General features: G+C 44.8%; 1 protein-coding gene across 1 annotated transcript in view; it reads right to left on the bottom strand.

Annotated features, from left to right (window-relative positions):
• Nucleotides 1–12,036: 12,036 nt before the first annotated feature.
• URI1 (URI1 prefoldin like chaperone) overlaps nucleotides 12,037–21,886 on the bottom strand; it is a 42,350-nt gene continuing 32,500 nt past the window's right edge. Inside the window, exons 6-11 of the mRNA XM_063334474.1 lie at nucleotides 21,810–21,870; nucleotides 18,590–18,770; nucleotides 17,731–17,998; nucleotides 17,046–17,188; nucleotides 15,136–15,394; nucleotides 12,037–12,866 (exon numbers count right to left, since the gene is read on the bottom strand). Coding sequence (XP_063190544.1) covers nucleotides 12,678–12,866; nucleotides 15,136–15,394; nucleotides 17,046–17,188; nucleotides 17,731–17,998; nucleotides 18,590–18,770; nucleotides 21,810–21,870 — 1,101 coding nt within the window. The 3' untranslated portion in view covers nucleotides 12,037–12,677. The remainder of the gene's footprint in view (nucleotides 12,867–15,135; nucleotides 15,395–17,045; nucleotides 17,189–17,730; nucleotides 17,999–18,589; nucleotides 18,771–21,809; nucleotides 21,871–21,886) is intronic.

Genomic DNA, 21,886 nt, shown 5'->3' with positions numbered 1-21,886 from the left:
CTATTTTTACAGCAGAGGCTTTGGCCCGGCAGCGCGGCCGCCCGAGCCTGGGCACCGGCGACCCTTCCCTTCTCCCTGGGCTAGCACACAAACCCAAACGGCAGAACTTTTTCTTCCCCGTGCACCATAGTTGGGGTTAAGGTCTGAAGCATGCAAGCATAAACCCCGCGGAATATTTATTAAAATCCATTTGATTAATTTTGTCCAAAATGTACCGCAAACTTCCAAAGGGAAAAAAGCCTTAACTTTTGAATGTAAAAAAGATGTAAATGTATTCCTGGTAAACCTGACCTTTGTGTGCTACACAAAATGACTATAGTCTTGTGTTTCAAAGATATTCTTCCTTGAAAAATATCCATTGTTATGGCATTTCCTTGACTAAGTAGAAATAACAGAGGTTATGCTTCAGCTATACACAACAATATTATTTCTTTTAATATATAAATGTGCCAAAAGGTACGTATATAAAGAACGCTGATAGAGCTCCTGGAGCTCTTCTCTGCTTTCTATTGTTACAAACAATAATTTGAGGAGAGGAGAAAAAAAATCCCACAAAGAAGGATTTCAGCTTAACATGAGCAATACTCCTCCTGCACATCTTTCCTTTTATGCAGTTTTGTTTCAGTGATTTGAGCATGTTCTAATTTTGTCATTCAAGCCATCTGACTTTCACTGCTCTATACAAACAAAACCTAATTTAGTCTGAGATGTTTTAAGTCATAACAATGACGGATGGCCAAGGTTCAGGTGTGCTAGAATATTTAAATACCTAGTCTATATTTTCCTGATATAAAGACAGGCAGCTTTTTGTACTCTGATTAATTATGATTTTGTGTCTGAAAAAAATAGCTCTTTCTATTCTACATTATTAATTGGTTATTTAATTAGGGATTCTGGTAGCTTCAGATGTTGGGGAGCTAAAATTGTGCTGTGGTTTAAAAAAAAAAAAAAAAAAAAAAAAAAAAGACTAGCTCCATACTGTTGCCTTTTTGTATCTTATGAAGGTCACAATAAGATGTGATTGTTTGGCACAGCAGCAGTGAATTATGCCACCCAGACAAGCTTTTAACCTATGTGCCTTCACTCTGAGTGAGACACACAGGGATGTGCTCTCTTTAAACAGTTCTCTATTGAAGAGGATTCAATCACCATAATGAATCTGAGGCCAGGCAGCAATCTTCTTCACTGAAAGAATTTCTAAAAGATTGTAGAATTTGTAAAACGAACAGCTCACAGACTAAATGGCTGTGTGGGTGAATCAATTATTGCGGGGCTCGCAGTAGTCATAATATTTAGTACATATCATAGAGTGTTTCAGGTACAATAAGATATGCTAGTTTTTTCCCATTCCTGCTTGAAAGTGGTATGTGCTCCACCAACTTAGTCAATCTTCAGGATCTAGTTAGAACTAGTATTAAGTCAATAAAAAAATCCATCTGCAGCTGCCGTGCATGTACCAGGATCCGAGGGACTCACATTGCTAAACAGTAATTGTATTAAAATGTACACCACTGAGCCGCTCATCGGGAAAACACATGATGCACTGTGAAACACAAAACACATCAAGGGCTGAGATATTTTTAGAGGTACAGTAGGGCCAATGCCGAACAGCTTCCTTATTAATACAATAATTATTTTATTTTGACAGCACCATTTATAACCATATAGTCTGTGTCCAGCTACCCGTATTTCCATTAATCAATGGATTTGAAGACAACTGTCATCATTTCATTTTATTATGACTTATAGGTTCATTGCAGTTCACTTAAAAGTTGCGATGAGCAAGATGCTGGTGGGCAAGAACTGGCCCTTCGCGGGCTGCCCCGTGCCCAGTGCTGGGCTGGGTGGCAGCAAGGAGCCTGACCCTGGCTCCTTGCGGGGGGCTGGGAGCACATGGGGGAAGCCAGGATGCTGAGCGGGGCAACAGGGAAAGCTGGCCACTGGAGAGGTGCTGAGGCCACGCTGGGGGATTAAAAAGGTGGACGGGCATTTTGGCTCGCAGGGAGGACGTGAAAACCCCTCGGCTGGCAGCAGGACGATGCTGGGATGCTATGGGAGAAAATGGCAAGGGCACGATTGAGCCTTGAGAAAGGAACCATTCCTGCTAAATCACAGAATCACAGAATGGTCGGGGTTGGAAGGGACCTCTGGAGATCATCTAGTCCAACCCCCTGCCAGAGCAGGGTCACCCAGAGCAGGTTGCACAGGATCGCGTCCAGGCGGGGTTTGAATGTCTCCAGAGACGGAGACTCCACCACCTCTCTGGGCAGCCTGTGCCAGGGCTCTGCCACCCTCAAAGTAAAATAAAAAGCCTGGATGGCACCAGGATATAGCTCCAAAGAACCCGAGGACGCTCCTCAAACCTTCAGCGGGGCCACGGGTTCAGAGCACCCGCGCTGTGCCCAGCCACCTGCGAGCGCAGGGGGACCGCAGCCCCGTCACCGCGTCACGAAGCCGTGTCAGAAAGTGCCGAGTACACCTTCGTGTTGCGCACAACCTCCCCTAAAACGCATAGGGCTAGATGGCAAACAGGGTGTCCCTTTAATGAAACTACAACATATTAAAAATTATTACAGCTTCGTCTTTTCAGGTTTTAGACAATGTAATGTGATTTATTCAAAGAAATGCTGATGATTAGACATTAAATGGCACTAAATATTCCACTTCCTCTGCGCTGCCTGATAAACTGGTTTCATTAACATTATAAGTAACAAAAGTTTCCATTTCAGTCGGCCCATTTTGTTTTCCTCACGATCTAAGTTGCAGCTGCACAGCACTATATTATAGGGACCTCGCCGAGCGGCAGCTTTGGGCTCTCCATCACTCCCTGCGGTTAAAGGGACCCAGCCGGCAGCAGGAGGGACACATGGGGCCATCCTGGCTCCCCATCCCCATCCCCTTCCCCATCCCGGTCCCCTCCTGCCGCGGCTCCCCGGGGGCCACCGACAGCCCCCTCCCTGCCCAAGCCATGCCGGCACCGCTTCGCCCGGTCCCCAGCCCACCCCCCCATGGCGGGTTTGGGGTGTTTGTCCCCCGGGGACGGCACAATCATCCTGGCTCCACCGACATCCCCACCGCTTTTTTTCTTTTCTTTCCCCTCAAGAGATTTTTCTTTAGCCGCGAAGTCTCTCCCCATTAAATCATGTGGCTCAGCCTTAAGTGCGGGTTAACACTGTGCCCTGAGTGGAAGCTACTATATTTGTCAAGGATACCTCCGTGATTTATCTCTGCCAGCCCTATAGAAGAAGTCAGATGTGGATATACACTGCTTCTGCATGATTTCCAAATCCAGCCGTTCTGCCTGCTCCCTCGCAGACCCTGCTCGGGGTCTAAAACCGCTGGAATTATGGCTAATTCCCAATTCAGGCCCTTATTTCAGGCCCTGTACCCAGACACCGCAGCGCCGGGTAGCGATGCCTTCGCACGATGCCCACGCTCCCTCCCGACACACTGCAGCTCGCCCCGTCCCTTCCCCAGCCTCCGCTCACAGCCGCCTTCTCTCACTGAAAATCTTCCTTTGCGAGAAGCCACCGAGACACTTTTTGGAAGACCTTTTGAAAGTAAGACCACAATTTAAGCGCACACCAGCCAATGCTCCTGTATTCAATAAAACCTCGCTCCTGCCCTGGGGCAGCGCTGCCAGCCCAGGGCGGCCCTGGCTGCGTTTTGGGTGGGGGGCCGAGGTCGGTCCAGCCACCTCCCGTCACTACTCAGGAGAACACCAATCTCCTTCCGCACCCCCAAACCACCGACTCAACGGGGAAAAGCAGCCCCACTCGCTGGGTGTAAATCCGGAACAAGCCCAGCCACGCCAGCGGGCTCACTCCAGATTGCCCGCTGTGCATCCGAGCGCTGGATTTGGTCCCCCCCATCCCACGGGATGAGCATCAGCCCTCACCCCTTCCCCCCGAGCCCGGGCGCCGCATCCCTTCCTCCTCCCACGGCTCGGGTAGAGCGTCTCCACACACACATGGAGAGATATTTAGATAGCTATATATTATTGTTTATGTAAAGCCATAGCTTTCCCTTGATTGCAAGGCATGGTGGGGCTGCTGATGAGGTTTGCTGTTGACATTTCTGCATTAGCTGGCTTTTGTCAATCCTGGCAGGCTGAGAAATTCTATCTTAAGGGCTGTTCTTTATTAAATTTGCAAGATACAAAACTGTGACTGACTCTTTTCTTTGGTGAATGTATAAATAATAAATCCGGATCGCTAAAAATAACAATTAAAATATTGCTCAAATTTAAAAGCAAAAAAAAAAAAAAAAGAAAAAGAAAAATTTGGTAATTTTCAGACAGCTTGGCGAGGGCTGCGAGAACAGGCAGAGGCGGCGGGCAGCGCGTCTCCTCCAGGGCCTTTGACAGCTGTCAATATTCAAAGTGCTCGAGGAGGGGGACGGGGTTGCGGAAAAAAAAGAGCGCGCCTGAGCCGAGCCGCTATGTGTTTTACCAAACTTTGTCACAGAGTCTTTTATACAACTCCTTTATGCAGGATCTGTGACATAATTCCTATTTTTTTTCCACCAGCCATTATATATGATAAATAAAACAATGCACTGAAAACACTGAAATCTCTCATCAATGTCTTTGTGAAAAGGGCCCAGATAAATGAGTCTTGGAATCAAAGGCAGATTACATGACTGACCATGTATCATCCTCTATGTATTGAACATAGTCTTTGTAAAGATAGAGCGGTAATAAAAAGTGGTATTGTGTGCTGTGAAAGGCTGTGTGGGTCTGTGCATGACTAATCTGTCTTTCTGCATTATTTTATTCAATCTTCTCTGACTTTATGCCTTTGACATTTTTGCTACACTCAGTAAATTTGAGTGAATAGGCAATTTTAAAGAATTTTTATAGGGCTTCAGAGAAGTCATACGCAGACTGTATCTTTGTTCAGATTTAACAGTTTAAATATTTCCTTTGTCTAGGATGCAGAGTAATCTTTAGGCAGAGGAGAAGAGGGGGATGGGGTAGGAAATGCCTTGAACCTCCCTTAATATTTTGGCACCCTTTTGGGGGGGGGGGGCGGGGAGGGGGAGCAGGGCTGCGGGGACGAGCCCGGGGTGTCTGGGGATGGGGGGGGAAGCGGGGGGCGCCGCCTCCGAATCGGGCCCCGCAGGGCGGCCGGGCTGCGCTCAACTTGGCCGCCTCTGCGGGAACACCCGCTCCCTCCACCAAACTCCAAGTGGGAAGCAGATGAAATGTTTAAGGGGCTATTGTGAATATAGGCTTAAATATGATCCTCTTGCATCAGCCAGTTTCTCTGACAAGATATTGCAAGGGTTGCTGTTTCTTAGTAAATAATGATTTTATTGCATCTCTTTAATGAACTGATAACGTGATACACAGTAAATTATCTGCATCTATAACATTACTGAGGATAAGCAGCGTGGTTTTAGTAATTTATACCACAGAGAGACATGCATTATAAAAATAGGAAAATTATTTCCTTTGTTAAATTGTGCAGAAGTCTTTACCTGAGGAACACCAGACAGATTAATCTCCGGAGATCCACTCGCTTGTATTTAAGCTGTTGAACTGTTCGCTGTTTTTTCCTCAGAACAGTTGAAAAAAACATTTTGCGAGCCAGAATTGACACTGTGGGTATTGTTCCTGCTCATACAAGTTATTAAAATAATTACTAAGCTATTTTGAGGTAACTTGAAGCTTTCTTTAAAACTTAAATCCAAAAATCTGAAGGAATTAGCGCAGATGATTTGCATTGATGAAAACCGAAGTATCGCAGGGAGCTCACCCTGGCAGCGCAGCCCCGGTCGCCCCCCGCACCCCTGGGCACCCGCTCGGTCCCGGCAGGGACCCAGCTGGGGGTTGCTCATGGGACGGATTTTTGGCGGTGGAAACTGGGGGATGCCACAGGTCAGAGAAGGCATTGCTGGTGGGGGGCTGCGGCGGGGCTCACGCCGGACCAAGGAGCAGCACCAGTGCGGTGGGACCCGCAGCATCCCCCCCACTCCGGGGGCAGAGCCAACTTCTGCCGCCTGCCCCCACGCAGGTGAGCCCCAAACTCTTTGGGATTTGCAGGCTTAGGCACCAGCCGTGCTCCTCGGGCCCACGGCCCCCTCTGGGACACAGCAGGATGCTCACCTCCTATTTCAGCCTGGGCAGAGGCCGATGCTGACTTCCCTTACCAGCTACCAACAGCCCAATGTGGCCTGGAACATGGCCAGCAGGTCGAGGGAGGTCATCCTCCCCCTCTACTCTGCCTTGGTGAGGCCGCATTTGGAGTACTGTGTCCAGTTCTGGGCTCCCCGGTTCAAGAAGGACAGGGAACTGCTGGAAGAGGGTACAGCAAAGGGCTACGAAGATGATGAGGGGACTGGAGCACCTCTCTTATGAAGAAAGGCTGAGGGATTTGGGTCTCTTCACTCTGGAAAAAAGACGACTGAGGGGGGATCTTATCAATGCTTATAAATACTTCAAGGGTGGGTGTCAGGAGGATGGGGCCAGGCGCTTTTCAGTGGTGCCCGACAAGAGGTAATGGGCACAAACCTGAACATAGGAAGTTCCACCTCAACATGAGGAGGAACTTCTTTACTGTGAGGGTGGCAGAGCCCTGGCACAGGCTGCCCAGAGAGGTGGTGGAGTCTCAGTCTCCGGAGACATTCCAAACCCGCCTGGACGCGTTCCTGTGCAACCTGCTCTGGGTGACTCTGCTCTGGCAGGGGGTTGGACTAGATGATCTCCAGAGGTCCCTTCCAACCCCGACCATTCTGTGATTCTGGAACGTGGGATTTGTCACCCGTGCCGGGGCAGGACAGGTGGCCCGTCCCCACAGGTGGCCCACGGGCCGGTGAGTTTGTCTGAGCTGGCACAGCTCAGGGCAGCTGAGAAGCCAGTTACGATGTACCAGGGTTTTGTTTGTTTGGGGTTTTGGGGTTTTATTTTTGGGGGTTTGGTTTTATTTTTTGTTTTCGTACCACCATTAACCTCTCAGAGAGGCCAAACCGTACTGAGAAGCTGGGATCCCAGAGCACTCCACAGGCTGGGTCGCCCCATTAATCCACAGCCTGTCCTTCCAAGAGGAGCACATCGCCGGCAGATTACAATCTTTCTAGATGTAATCATGCTTTAGCATCTGACTTCAAAATTTTAACAGGTAAAAATCCCCCATCTCAGTGCGAGATTGCATCATGAATTCCCTCTGCCTCGTACAGCAGGGATGGAAAAATACTACTTTTCATCCTTGCACAATGCTTGATGTAAGTTTCTGAAAATGAGCGCTCTAGTAAGCCTAAAAAGGTAGGATAATATGATTCATTTATAGATTTCTGATAATAGATGTGGTTTCTGTTACTCCGTCACCACATCAAGGATTACTCCTGCTCCTTCAGGAAGGACACGGCACCCTCCTCCTGACGAGCCATTACCATAAAGCGGGGTAAACAACAAATACCACCTTATCATTAGCTGCATGGAGCGGTTCCCATTGATTTATGACGCTCCGCACAGCAAGGCTGGATCAAGCCGCAAGTCTCTTTTTTTTTTTTTTTTTTTTTTTGCAAATATTATTTCCACGAGACCATCATAAAATACACAGAGCCACCTCACCTGGGTTTGGTTTTGTTTACCGCCCCTTCCCCCCCCCCCAAAAAAAAAAAAAAAAAAAAAATGTTTTACAACTTGCAGGAATTCTTCCCGATATTAGTTATGAACAACCCCGAGCCGGCATTTGCATTTTTATAACCTTGTTACTTAAAAGTGAGCGAGGAGAAGGGAAAGGACTCAGCCAGAGTGTTCCCTGCGTGCTTTTATCCCAGCCTGAGCTTTTTATGCTTGAGAGCACCTTATGATGCTGTAACTAACCTCAAACCTGGAGCAGCAGGAGGGCAACAACCCCCCGAATCCGCCGATGTCACGCTCTGCAGCCGCGCGCCCCGCAACGGCGGGAACGGGCGGGGGGGGGGGGGGGGGGGGGGGGGGCGGGTAGGAAGGAAAACCCACCCCGTTGCCTAGGAAACGCTCGAGTCCCGGTAATTATGACTGTAACTGTCTGCACACCCCACCTATAACAGAAATGAATAATAAATTACAGTCACTGACTGGCAGCTCTCCGCCGCCGCTCCGCGCTCAGCGCTGCGACCTACCGGCGCGCGCCGGCAACGGCAGCCCGCGCGCGCGCCCCCGGCCTCCGCGAGAGCCGGCGGGATGGCGTCAGGCGTGACGCAACACCCGACGACACCCCCCCGCCATCACCGCCCCCCCCCCCCCAACACACACACCGAACCCCACCGGGCTGCAGGGCCGGGGCACAGCCGGGCTCAGCGCGACGGTGGCCACCGCTCGCCCGTTCCAGGCCTCCGCCAGCGCCCGTTTCGCCTAATTAGGGCCGCCCGGCGTCGGAGGGGCTGTCCTGCCGCTGGAGGAGCGGGGCCGGTTTAGACCTTGGAACGCTGGGAGTGATTTACTGGATCCGATTTAAAAGACACAGCGGGAGTTGGCAAAATTCACGTACCGTGGGGTTAATGCGGGTTAGGACGGAGCTATTTGTAACACAGAAATATTGCATACCGAATACACACATCTGATTTCTTTTAATCCCAGCTCATTTTTTGCAACATAAATCACTTTGTTGAAACGAGCAGCTAAAACAGCTGGTTTAGACGCTCTCAAAACATATGAAAATCTGCTGCTTTAGATGCTCTAAGTGAGCAATGAAAAGTGATAAGTGCAACTAGTCTTACCGGAGAGAGACGGAAATAAACCCAGTTTACCTCCAAACGCACGTCACGGGCTCCGCCGACCCACGCCAGGCCTGCAGCTGCCAGCACGGACCCAGCTGCACCCGTCGCACAACGTCCACCACCTTCTCCTTCTCCTGGCGGGGGGTCCTCTGCTTCCCCACCACCCAATCCAGTCTCTGGGTATAGGCAGGTGCCCAGCTTACTTGTGGTCAATTAGAGAAGATTAAAGAGTCAAACTTGCCTCCCCATGAGGAACAGAAGTAGAGCAGGTAATTTGCAGTGCCTAATTGATGCAATCATGGCCCTGTGAAGGGCTGTGCGGGGCAGCTGCGGGGTGGTGGGGCAGGGCACGGCTGGGGCACATTGACTTGTCCCCGTGGCGGTGCAGTCCCCAGCCAGGCTGCTGCCACCACTCTCATTTTGGACCAAAGACATGTTGTCCAGCAATGTCTTTCCCCGTTGTTTTCTCCTGCTGCATTTCCACCTGCCCGTGGAGTCGTGCCTGGTTGCACTCGGCTGTCACTGCCCGCCTCAGCCCATGTGGGCTGGGGACACTGGGACAGGGCTGGGGACAGCGGGGCAGGGCTGGGGACGGGGCTCCTTGCAGCACACACGTTCCCGTGCCACCCTGGTGATCGGCTGCCAAAGCCGCCCCATCCCCATCCAGGCCACATCCTTCCAGCTGAGGACATGAAAAACCTCTCGGGAAGCACCAGGAAGAACCAAAAGTCCCCTCGCCTGCCCCTGCCCGGAGCCCTCGGCAGCGCTCCCTGGAAAAGGAATCAAGGGCGTTTCAGAAATCAATTCGACTGTACCCTTATTGTTTAAGTGAATAAAACCCCTAAATGCAGCATTGAGGGCAAAAAGACACTCATACCGACAGACCAACTCACTACCAGGAACCCTACATGCCTCCGTCCTAGTTTTTGCTTCATCTGTGCACTGGCCGTCATCTGCATCACTTGTTGGCTTCAGCGTTGCACAAAAAGCAAATTCTAAGTTCTCACTGAGATGGGTCTTCACGTGATCATTTTTTTTACTCTGCCTGAGTTTTTACCTGCCTTGGTAGAGTTTGGTTTTTTTTGTTTAGCATTTGCAAACATTCTCCAGAAACCCTACTGCTGTGTCTCCTTGCTGTAGGCACCGCACGGGCAATCTACTGGTGAAGCCCCAGTGAAGAGACCAAAGATGAAGGCCCATCCCAGCCTACAAACCCTCTGACAATTAAATATACTGCAAAAAGGGCACAGACACATTCAGGCTGCCTATTAGGGAAAACACTCATGTGCTTAGTTTTAAGCATGTGGTTAAATCCATTCTTCTCTGCAAAATCTTTGAGACATAAGCACATGCCAAAGTGCATTCCTGAGTAAGGATGCTTCCCTGAACCGAGGCCATAATTCATTAAAACCCTAGGTGCATTTATCCTACTTTTTTCCCCGTGAGTAGGGAGGGGAAAAAAGGGGGAGGGGAAAAAAAAGAAAACAAGCGAAGTATTCATTTTGATTTGAAACTGATCTATGGTGACAAGGGGCATTTGGTTTTGTTGAAGTAACTAGAAGTGGGAAGTGTTTCAGAAGATATCTAAATAAATCTTTTTAAAGGGGTTTTTCTCTCTCTCTCTCTTTCTTTCTCTCCTTTTCCCTCTAATTACCCATGTCTGGTAGTCTTGGATCTCAACCCCTTGTTATTTAAAATACATATTCATGGAACTATATTTTACAGTTGCACTGTTCTGGTTACAAAATAGCTTCTACTTTTCTAGGACATAATTTCATTTTGTTTAGCCAAGAATTCATTAAAGAAGCTATAAATAACCTCCTTTAAATATTTAGCTGTGAATAGAGGGTGGACTGGCATTGATGGCTTATTTTAGTACTAATGCAATATGCTTTAAAAAAAAAAAATCCGCATTTGAGCATGAATCAAGTTAATCATTAACACTTTCAACGTGAATTCTCAGGATCCACTTAAAAACGGCGATCGCCCCCTCCCAGCCGGCGAAGCTTCGGGGGCTGGGGGGCTGCACAACTTTCCCTTCTGTTTTTCTTCCAGCAAAACACAATTTGCTCCGTTATCGCGGGGAAAACACAGCCCCGCCGCTTTGGCGGGCTGCTCCCCCGGGGGGGGACACCCCAGCGCTCGGCCCCCCCCGCCCCCACCCTCAAAACTCAGCCAGGGTTTTGTGCCCACAAAACGACGTCACCTTCCCAAACACCCAGCAGAGAACACGGGAGTTTGATGGAGCACAGCCGCTTTTCAGAGTCACCTTAGAAAAAGCAGCCCCAAAGCCTCCACCTGGCTCTGAAGCACAGAGAGAAAAAAATGTTGAAAAGGGGGAGTTGGCGATTCTGTTGTAAGGCACGAAGCCGCAGTGTGAGCTCATCTGCTGTGACCTGGGAGCACAGGATACCAGCGCGAGGCGCCGTTGTTTTAGGGGAAGGTGAGGAAATGGCATTAGCTGATGCCCCCTTCATGGATGGCCAAGACTGGGAAAACCAGATGCTCTCAGGCTGCGCGTTTACAAAGCCACAGAACTGCGGCCAACAGCAAATCCCTCCTTACACCTCCCAAGTCCTTTTGCCTCACTTTTTTAGGCTGTGGTTTGATGATGTCAGCTGGGGAGTAACACCAGTTTAAGGTACCCCAGCTCCCCTCTGCCGACGTTTTCCTTGTCCTTGCTCAACACATCACCCCCCTCACTGCGCTGAGACAGATGTGCTGAGAAACAGATTAGGAAACTCGCTGGCTTCAAAAAAACACGTGTAACCGTCAATAAAAAAACCAAACCCAAACCCTAAACCCAAACCCAGTAGTTTGTTTTTTAAACCCAGCTCCGCCACCTACTATCATTCAAGGGGTGGCCCAACCGAAGCCGTGTCAGCAGAAGGGAGGGGACGGCAAGAAGACAGGCAGGAGCTGCTGGGCAGGGACTCCTGCCGCCAGGATGGCTCCCAGTCAAGAGAGGGATACACAAAACCGTACCCCGAGTGCCGCGGTGCTGTTGCATTTTGAAATAAAGTTGAATCACTAAGACATTTTTCCTTAGCGCCGACTCCCTCTGGGCATCCCCAAGACAATTACAATGTTTTCTGAGTATACAAAAGAACTGGGAGATTTTGTAATCAGAGTCTGAGTTTATGCTTCTCTCCTTAAGAGCATTCAATTTCCATGGACATTCATTAGCAGGAGGTTAAAACACAATGGCAGAAGAGAATGGACTGCTTTTATGTCCATGTGGCTGTAAAAACTTCAAGCTAGAAAGGCAAGTTCAAAATAAAAACCTCTCTGTGCTGTTTCCAAATTAGCAGTAAAGCAACAAAAAACGCACAACTTTCACAGCTTTTTTACTGAAAATTTAATTTTACAAAATACCCTTTTCCATCAAAGAAACTTCCCTGCAATGTACATGAACCCAGCGTTTTATAGATCTGTACAGTGAGATATCAGAGAGGTTTGAAAGAAGGAAAAAAACTTTTAGCAGACACCTAGTTGCAAAACCTACAACAACGCGAATACAAGTGTGTCTTAAAATGCTAAAGCAAGTAATGCAATATAATTGGTGTATCTATTTGAAATGTGAAAAGTTTTCCTTAAAATGGTCCATATGGTATGTAGAACATCACAGCTGGCACGAAACTGCCTGTATTTAGGTTTAAACACAAAAACAATGTATGTAAGGAACAGTTTTTGAGAAAGAAAACCCAAGTGCTGCTATCATAAGGCAAACATATACAAAGGTGCTGACAGCACACAGGGAAATCGACAAAATAAGATGAATACCCAAGTGTTCACACACTGAACCTTTTTTTTTTTTTTAATGTTGCCAATAAATGTTTAAAAGATAACCAACGCCAAATTAACGCAGGACAGCCTTGTAACTAGCTCGGTGTAACGCCTATGGGTTTACGTGAGCTCAAGAAGCGCGAAGCTCGGCGCGAGCGCTCCGGCCTCGCCGGGCTGGGCAGGACCTAGTTGGTCTGTTGCATTCTGGCGGCTTTGAATTTTGAAATCCTCTTTGTGGTTTCTTCCGATGCTTCGGACAAAACTTCCTCCGATTTCCGCTCCAGAATGGTAGGCAGGACGGGGTGAGCCATGACTGGGTGCGGTATTAAGGAGGGAGACAAAGGCTCCTTTTCTATAACGGTACCGGAAAATGCCTACAACAGAAGAGAATACTCAAAATGAGCTAATAAAATGCAAATGTGAAGCTATGCCCACAAGGTCATTACCCTATATTAGCCTGATTAGGATTGTTATTTCTTTTAATCAAAAGTAAAGAAATATCTTTAAATCAATGATTGTTCCTTGCATAAGTAACCAAATTGTAATTAACCTCAAAATATGGCTTGTTCAAAGATGACTGAATGAAAGACAGTGTCTTAAAAGTACTACTTAATCTCGTTCCTACTGCATAAATGATCTAAAAATTTGCTTCCTCACTAACACATGCTCAAGAAATAAAACAGCTGATGTAACATGGCGTTTCGTTTTGGATAAGAAACGGAGAGATTTTGCAAAGTTCAGAGTATGTCAGCATTTCCATCATACGTCATATTTTATGACTTAATATATTCTAATTGCATCAAGCTGACACACTGCACACAAACTGGCAAGCACGTATTTTGTTTGTTCTTTTCTCCTTACCAAATATGATCAAAAAATGGTGAAAGCGATTTATACTTAAGAGAACCGCAAACTTGCTTCCAACTATTTCTCTCCATAAAAAGTCTAACGAAAGCACTTAATGTTAAAAATGATAATTTATATGCAGCCGATTGTGAGATTTAATCCTTTTTAACTTCGCTAAGAAATGACCGTGATTCTTGGAAAACACTGGGGGAAAAGGCAACTCAGAACTACTTTTCATAAGCGTATTTAAGAACAAATCACCCTACTAGGTATTGGAAACAAACTTCTGAATGCCAATGGACACGGGGACGCAGTTTACATCCGAGCTTTGATGCTCATACTGGGCCCAAAGGAATGCACACCGGATTTATTAACTATGCTTAGTTCTGCTTTTTCATAACTCCATTACCAAGAAAAACAAAGCCAAACAAACACACCGTTCTTTTCTTGCAGGACCTGCAAAAAAGCAGTGGGTTTTTTTTGTTTTCTGCTCCGATAGCCAAAGTGCGCCTAAAGCCTTGCCTGTACACAACCCCCTTCTTCTAACAACACACTCATTTTCCAAACCAGGTAAGCAAAAGACAGCCTAAGATGATCGCAGTAAAATTAGAAACAAAAAGAAAAGAAGTTAAGTGTGCTGCAAACGGTCAGGGAGAAATAATGTATTTCAAACACCCGCAAAAACAACCGAAGAGAAACAGCAGCATTTAGGAAGGCATTGCTTTAACTGGGGCGTTTTGCTCACTCTCCTTCAGTTACTTAGAAAATACATTCTGTCGTAGAGAACAACCATGCCACGTTCAGAAAATGGACTAATGGGTAACATCTAAAGTGCAACTTAGATGTTTTGTAAAAATATAGCAACTATATTCCAGAAAGTATACAACGTGAAGTGCTAACTCTACAGATGGATCTTCCACCACGAATCTTCACATCCTGCCTGGATTCTCTGTAGCCGTTTGCATGAAAAATGATGATAAACAATAGCTTTTATGAGGAATTAATTTCTTGTCAAAAATAGTTTTTCTAAAAATAGTCCTCTCATTGAACTTGCCTACTGCATCGGGAACCACTGAAAACTCAGTTTCATCTAGTTTGAAAAAATTAGTGTAAGTTCTTACAAAATAAAAATGCAGAATACTCTATGCCATGAATTTCAGAGCAGCGGCTACTTTTAGTTCTCGTCCTCATCCAGTCACTAAGCAACTGTACATTTTCCCTTCTGTCGTAGTCTCTTCCCGTTATGATGAAGCCCTGAACTTTGCAAACGTGTGAAAATAGATTTCTTTGGGATCACTAATGGCTCCAGTCTGGAATAGGATGAGTAGAGGTGTAATGCTTCCTTCCACAGGGCAATTCTTCTGCCTTTGCCAAGTCCAAATAATCCCTCAGATGATATCTGTGTGTTTTAAAACTTAAAAACTCCACCTGGACACTGGCTGTCTGGTAGCTGTGCACGAGGATATTGATAAAACACAGGTTACAGAGAATTCCCTCCTCCCTCTCATTAACTAGGAAGCATGGGTTTTTTTCTTTTTTCTTTTTTTTTGGGGGGGACAGATCTTTAAGGAAGAGCTTCATGAAGGTCTTGGGAAAGCTGCCTGACTCGTCTCCTCCCCTCTGCCCCTAGGATGCGTATGACAGAAGCCTGTCACCTGATAACGTCCTTCCGAAGCAAACTAGGTAGGAGTTAGAAAATTATTTTAAAGAAATCAAACCGACGGTATAGACAACTACAGTCATTAGATTTCTCGTTTTTATCCCTGCCAACAATCAATAATTAATTAAAAACTGTACCTCGGTTGTCCCTGAAGAGGGAGGAAGCTTTTTCGGTAGCTGCTGCTGCCCCTCCTCCTCCTCTTCCTCCAGTATGCCTTCGCTGTTGTCACTCTGCGTAGCTTCATCACAGCTAATGCTCCTCTGAACTCCTCGTCTGTCATCAAACTCAGCAGCGCTGTTCTCACTGGTATCGCTACAAACACTGTTCTCTCTGCTTCGAGACTTCAAAATTGATTTACGAGGGACATATTCTCCATTCACAACATCAACAAAGACTCTATAAAGGAAAACGTTAGCTTTAATAAACCATTTCAGGATCAGATGACAAATTTACAGTGATCTTGCTTTGTCTTTTGTACAAATTAATTATGATCTGCTTTTCCAACTTTTTCGTTGCAGAATTACAATACTGTACCTTTAGAGGCATTTTATTTACCGATGTAGAAGAACCAATTCTGCAAAGCAAACACTGGTACGCCCTTTATTCAAGCATGAAGTTGGTATGCCCTTTCAGCAGAAAATGTATAGCTCTTTGAAAAGTGTTAGAAAACAGAGTAGCGTGAGTTACAAAAAAGTTAGCAAAAAGGTAAACTAAACGATTGTCAGAGTTGTTGCAGACAGAAAACAGAAGGTCACAATGACGGAAGGTTTTCTAGAAGGAAGTCCTTGTCAAATGTAGAATACAAAAGCAAGTACTTGAAACATTTGAAAGGATGACGCTTTTTCCTGACAGGTGCCATAATCTCCTGCTTTCAGTTAAAAAAAAAATAAAATTAAAAAATCTGCTTTTAGGATCAGATCAACACGAAGACGCTTTTCAAGTATTAACAGACCATAAACTGATAGAGAGGCCTCTTCCTACAGTTTGTGCTCCATCTCCATGACCTAAAGAAGTCAAGGGTGGGTGGAGGAGAAAGAGTGGCATTAGGAGACAGTGCCAATTTTATCAAACTCATAAAAGGAGGAGCCCAACGACTGGATGAGTTTTAAGAGTGTTACTTGTTTCTTAACAGCTTGATTCATCATGGGAACACTTGCGTGTCTCTACAGAAGATGGGAGTTCCTTTGCAGAGCTCAGGGAGAGCACCATGAAAGAACTCTTGATCTCATCTTCAGTTCCAGCAACTGCAATTACAGGATGGGTTTTAACTTTTCACACTTTGTGACACCTTTTTTAAGATGTTTAGGTGCCTGAATACACCAACATACAAATGCAGCGTGATTTTCAAAACCACTTAGTCAAGCAATCTAATAGGCGTCTATGTTCATCTTTACAAACCTAAATACTTGTTTTAACTCTTCTGTCACCTTTGTTTAGTATTTTATACAGTTCTTTAAGCCCAACATTGTTTTTCAAGCTCTCTGAGTGTGGGTGTTGTACAGGTGAGCACTTCTTTGTATGGAGAATAGAGATAGTGATGGACTAAAGCCAACGAGAGAGAATGTAAGAGAAACCATGCAAACAAAGACCTGAGTATATTCTGAAGATACTGGAAGGAAAACACAAAACCCAGCAATTAGTAACTGGGAAAGGAGGAGTATTATCAGTGATAGATCTGAGCAGCTCCTTTGACAACAAACACAGAAGCAAATGACATGGCATTAACCAGAATACCTAACAAACTGCCGTATCGCTTAATGCAGATGATATATACTGGCAAGTTTACTTCAATTGCAGAAGCTCTGAAAAAGCAGATAAACGATGAACTGCTAGTTGGAAAAGGAAATTTTAAGCTCAGAAATGTTTTATGGTATGAAAGCACGACAGCCATGCAGAAGCCACAAACTTTAATTTTTAAGTAGTAAATTCAGTTGCAGCTGTTTCTTTCAGAAATAGTAGGCTTGGTTTCATACTATAGGTGAGCAGACATGAAAAGAGAAGGTCTGCCAAGGGGAAAGCTCACGCGCCACTGCTATAAATTACCCACCGGTAAATGTCTGCTGGGGTTTTGATGTTAGGCAGTTCTGGAGTTGCATGGCCATTGCCATTGCTGTTCTTCCTTTTACGCTTGGCCTCTTCTTTCTTTTCACTGAATTTCAAAGTAGTATTTTTTCCTGTGTTTATTCTTACCTGAAAATCGAACACAAATGATGGTCTAGACCATAAAATCAACAATCACCAGGCTGCAGATCAACTGACTTCTGACATTCCCCTGTCCAAGCAGCTGGGGACTACAAAGCATACTTAAGTTAAACAAATGGACGAACAGTAACATTCATAGTGTGAACTGTTTATTCTTTACCACTTGCACTAGGCTGGGGCATTTCTTTGCACTAACGTGCTTACTCAAACTCTGCTCAACAGCTGAGCTGTTCAACACTCAATCTCAAGTCAAGTAAAAAGTCATTTTAAAAACTCCTAGACAAGATACTACCTTTTACAACGGCCGAAAGTCAGAACACCAAGGTATATGTTTGAAGATCCCTTTTTTTAATACAATATTTGAAACCACAGGATTTAAACAGTGGGTTTCGAGCATTTGAAAAAAATCCAAATAAATGTCACCTACAGTTAGCATTCCACATTATCTATATTATCTAAAATTTTCTATTTTAGATATGGTATATATGTTTGATCTGTTGAGAGAAGGATAAAAATAATAAAGTACAAACCCTTTTAGGTTCAACAGTGTGAGAGAAAAAAATAGTTGGAACAGAGCTATCTCCAACATCTATGTCATCTTCATCATCACTGTGATAATAAGTAGAGCCATTAACTTGGCCACCAAACAAGTCTGAATTTGTTACTTCTTTATGGAAGTTGCCCTGAGTAATACAGTCTTCTGCTCTATACGTCCCGTTCAGATCTGTCCTCTTGTCTTCTTTCTCCTCTTCAGAGGAGGTTGTATCTTCTCCATTTGTCTCAACTGTATCAGGCATCCTATGAAATGAAAAATATCTGAGTGAACTGAGGCGATTCGTACTCTTGAGAGACACAGGCATACCGAACAAGCCTGTATGTTGTTTTCTTTACCCAGGTGCTATCCGTTTAGCCAGACTGTGGAATACTTTTTATATTCTTTTAGACTCACTATGTCCTTTCCATGTCAACTGGAATTACCAAAACTGTGACATTCTGGCTAATGACATATGTATTGCTTTAGGATCAGAACAGATCTAAGGATGTCATTAAACACTATATGTGTAACTCCTACATTGTAAACGACGGATTTTCCTAGCCTGTGGGAAATGGATTTTCTTTCCCCCTTTTCTATCATCTCAAAGAAAAAATACTATAAAGCTGGACTGCTGTGGTTGCACAGAGGCTGATTTTAGCACCTTTGGCCTTGCAGTGCTCACTTCGTTCATGTTCCACCTTTCTTCCACCTATTATAATTTTAACTGCATCAGTCTAAGTAAGTAAGTAAGTGCTGTTTGCACTTATGGTGAGGTGGTCCTTTGTGTACAAAGAGAGTCACACACCTATAGCTTTCTGAACCCCGAACCCACATGTGCCACAGCAGTACTATACCTGTCAAGTTCCCCAAGTATCTCTTCTTGTCTCTCGAGCTCTTCTAAGCGGGCCCACAGCTCCTCCTCTGACTGAAAACGGCCCACTGGTTTTGCATCACTTCCATTTGCTGGAAAATCTACCTCAAAAACGTTTGATACTTTTGGCTTTGAATGAGGCTTGTGAGCAGTTCGGTATTTGCCTGTGTAATAAAAAAAAAAAAGATGCAATTACTAAAATAATCGACAAAAAAAAAAATGGGGGAAGAAAGACCCACAAAGGAATTAAGGAATATGGGCAGAACATTTTCCATTTCAAATTATTGTTTAACTGTTTAAGTGAAACTGTCAATGAACCAGAGCACCAGCACAGGGTAACAGTCTCCGGATGTTACAGAAACACCGAGGGAAAGCAGAGATGTTTATTTACAAAGCAGGAGACACTGACCCTGTGACAGTTTTATTACAATGTGGGGTTTTTTACCTCTTGTGCCAGACAGTAGACTTTGATTTGCTCTGATAGATACCAACATGTGAATGTGACATTTCCTCGTCGTCCCATTAATAGCACATTTTATTAACTGGGAAAGCAAACCTAGTTTGTACTTTAGCTCATTTTGGACAAAGTCACCTATATTTAAAGAGCAAAGTCTTTTTGTTTTGGGTTGTATTTTTTTAAATTTACAATGAAGAGCATTAAAAATGATCTCCAGAGTCATCTGGAAAATCTGACCAAAATCCAGTCATTATGAATCACTTATTTTGGCGAGAAAGACCCACTCTGAAAAGCATACAAAAGCCTGCCTTTCAAAATTAATAAATATAAACCCCTTCAAAGTGTCAGAGGTGACCTGAGATATACACTTGTGAGTAAGCGGTAGTCACCGACAAGTTCTTGCTGGCGTTTAAAAGCTCTGCTACCTAGTAAAGTGGTGCAGCCATTGAGGACAGGGAATACTTTTTCTGTTTGAGTGCTGCCTAGCACACGGGGGACAAACGGCCTGCCAACAATCCTAATGGTTTCTCCCTGTCCGTGTGAAGGGCAGAATTGCTGCTTTAACCCCCTTCTCCCCGCGACGGGCAGTCCCAGGGGCATCGCCTGTTTTCTGCGCAGTCCCAGGGCAGATTCCCAAGGGAAGTTCCCCCTCTCTGCCCACCTGCACCTCCTTAGGGGAGCGAGGAGCCTTCCCCTTCCATCGCTGCCACAAACACACCCAACGTTTCACCTGTTCGGTGGGACTCCGGTATCTCTACAGGTCTTCCTGACACTCAGCTTTGTGCATCTCATCAACAGTAACACGACGTCTTCGTTATTCAGCATCCTTCAAGTTTTAAAATCTCTTTCTATTAATTGTATGGCCTTTTTTTTTCTTAATTTTAAGAACTCATGGCTTAAAGATATCCTTATTCAAATATGTCAGCTTATACTTTAATCCCGAGTTAAATACAAATTCAATAGCAACATTAAAAAGCAAACAGGTGACTGTAAGTGATGTTGGAATGTCTGTCCCCTACTCTTCTACGGGATAGCATTTTTCATCACCTCATTAAGAAAAGGCTGAAATGTATTTTGTTGAGATTTGAATATAAATTGAGGTAAGCGCAGCAATCAGAGTAGCTTGTGAGGATTTCATTTGGTATAATTACAAAATTAATAAATAAAATTTGGAAGGATTAGTTAACAATCTATTTCAATTTGATTTTCAGATGGTGCCCTCCCAATTTCTTTCTCTTACCATTCAGTATTAACCACTGACTTGACTACCAAGGTAAGCACATGGCTTCCTGACCGCCAGCGCTTCAACATGCCAGTGATTTTCCCTCCTAATTCTAAGAAAACTTCTGTAAATTAGGAAACCAGATCAGACCTCAAAGACAACAGAGGATAACCACTTGCTGCTCCAATATCCACTGTGCTCACTTACTGTTAGGACAAAGCACCATCATTAACTTCATATACTAACCAAAAAAAGTGAAATATTAACATCCAGAAAAATGGAGAGCCAGCAACAAAATAATGAGACGCTCAGGATACTTGTTTTTGTCTTCCTCAGAGAGACAGCCCATGTCCATGTAAACAAACCTAATTCCTAGCCTGATGAAGCCCAGCTTGCCTCAAAATAATGGTTAAGTTGTTCTTTTAGCTACTTCTCAATCTCAGTACAGATTCCTGCTGATAGAAAACATATATAATTCCCACTTAAAGATTTTCAGCAAAACTCAAGTTGATTTCAGAGGGCAATAGTGATGATGGAAGTATAGGATACAATAAAAAGCTGTGCAAAGTTTGACCTGGCATCCACAGCTGTATTAACACTGTTACAATGGGATGCACTTCCCAGATGTTACTCCCCCTATTTTGCAACGAGATCTACCCACAGTAGTGATGGACCCTTAGTCAGCCTTGGCATATAAAGAATATTGTGATTTATTCCAGAAAAATCTAACAGCGAACTGCCCAGCTTAGCCCTCTGCAAATCACAAACTCCTCCTCAAATTGTCCGAGTGATGCTATTTTCACACTGTAAAATTACTTCTTCCTCCAACTTTGCCAGTTTTACCAACCAAGCGCCACTTCAGATAGCACAGAAACCATCCAATTCCTCAGCACAACTATCTTCGTTTCCCAGTGTCCTCTCCAGAAATCTTCAGGAAGGATCTGCTTCAGTACATTTGCAAGACACACATGCTGAAACTGTTTTCCCATTTGTTTCACGACAGTACTGAAACGCCCCAGGGGATGACAACGTTTACATTGACCACTGATGTCTCATCCCTGTCCATGCTTCTTCCCCTCCCTGCTGACACTGCTCACGTACTTCCACCGCAACGGCCAGAGCCTGAGCTTCTCTAGTGTTTCTTCTATAGTAAAACTCAAACTCCGATGCAAAAAAAATTCTTCTCTATTTCTCTCTCCAGGACCCAACCTATTTTATTTTCTGCCTCTTTTCCTCTAGAAAACTTCAAATGCCCAATGTAGACTCTTCAAAGAAAAAAATCCCCCAAATATGTTTAGCTGATGGCTACCAAGGGATATCACAGCACCCCATAGTGAAACAGAGGGACAAAATCCTTCTTACCTTCAGATCAGTAATTTTTAATTTGAATAAAGCATTTTTTTAATGTAAAAGATACAGTGAAATGAAATCATTTAGTCAATTCCACATAAGGAGTATTAATCCTACAAAAGGAATATTTTGCTTGCTAGTATTTCAAGATCTATGTACTACTAAATCATTTACCTTTTGTTTCAATGCTATCATCTTCAATTTCTTCTCTTATGTCAACAAAATCACCTGCAGCCTAATTAGAAAGATGG

The sequence above is a fragment of the Chroicocephalus ridibundus genome, chromosome 4, assembly GCF_963924245.1.
Source record: "Chroicocephalus ridibundus chromosome 4, bChrRid1.1, whole genome shotgun sequence".
Lineage (NCBI taxonomy): Eukaryota > Metazoa > Chordata > Aves > Charadriiformes > Laridae > Chroicocephalus > Chroicocephalus ridibundus.
Note: the sequence above shows the minus strand (reverse complement) of the source record. Positions and strands in the feature narration are given on the sequence as shown.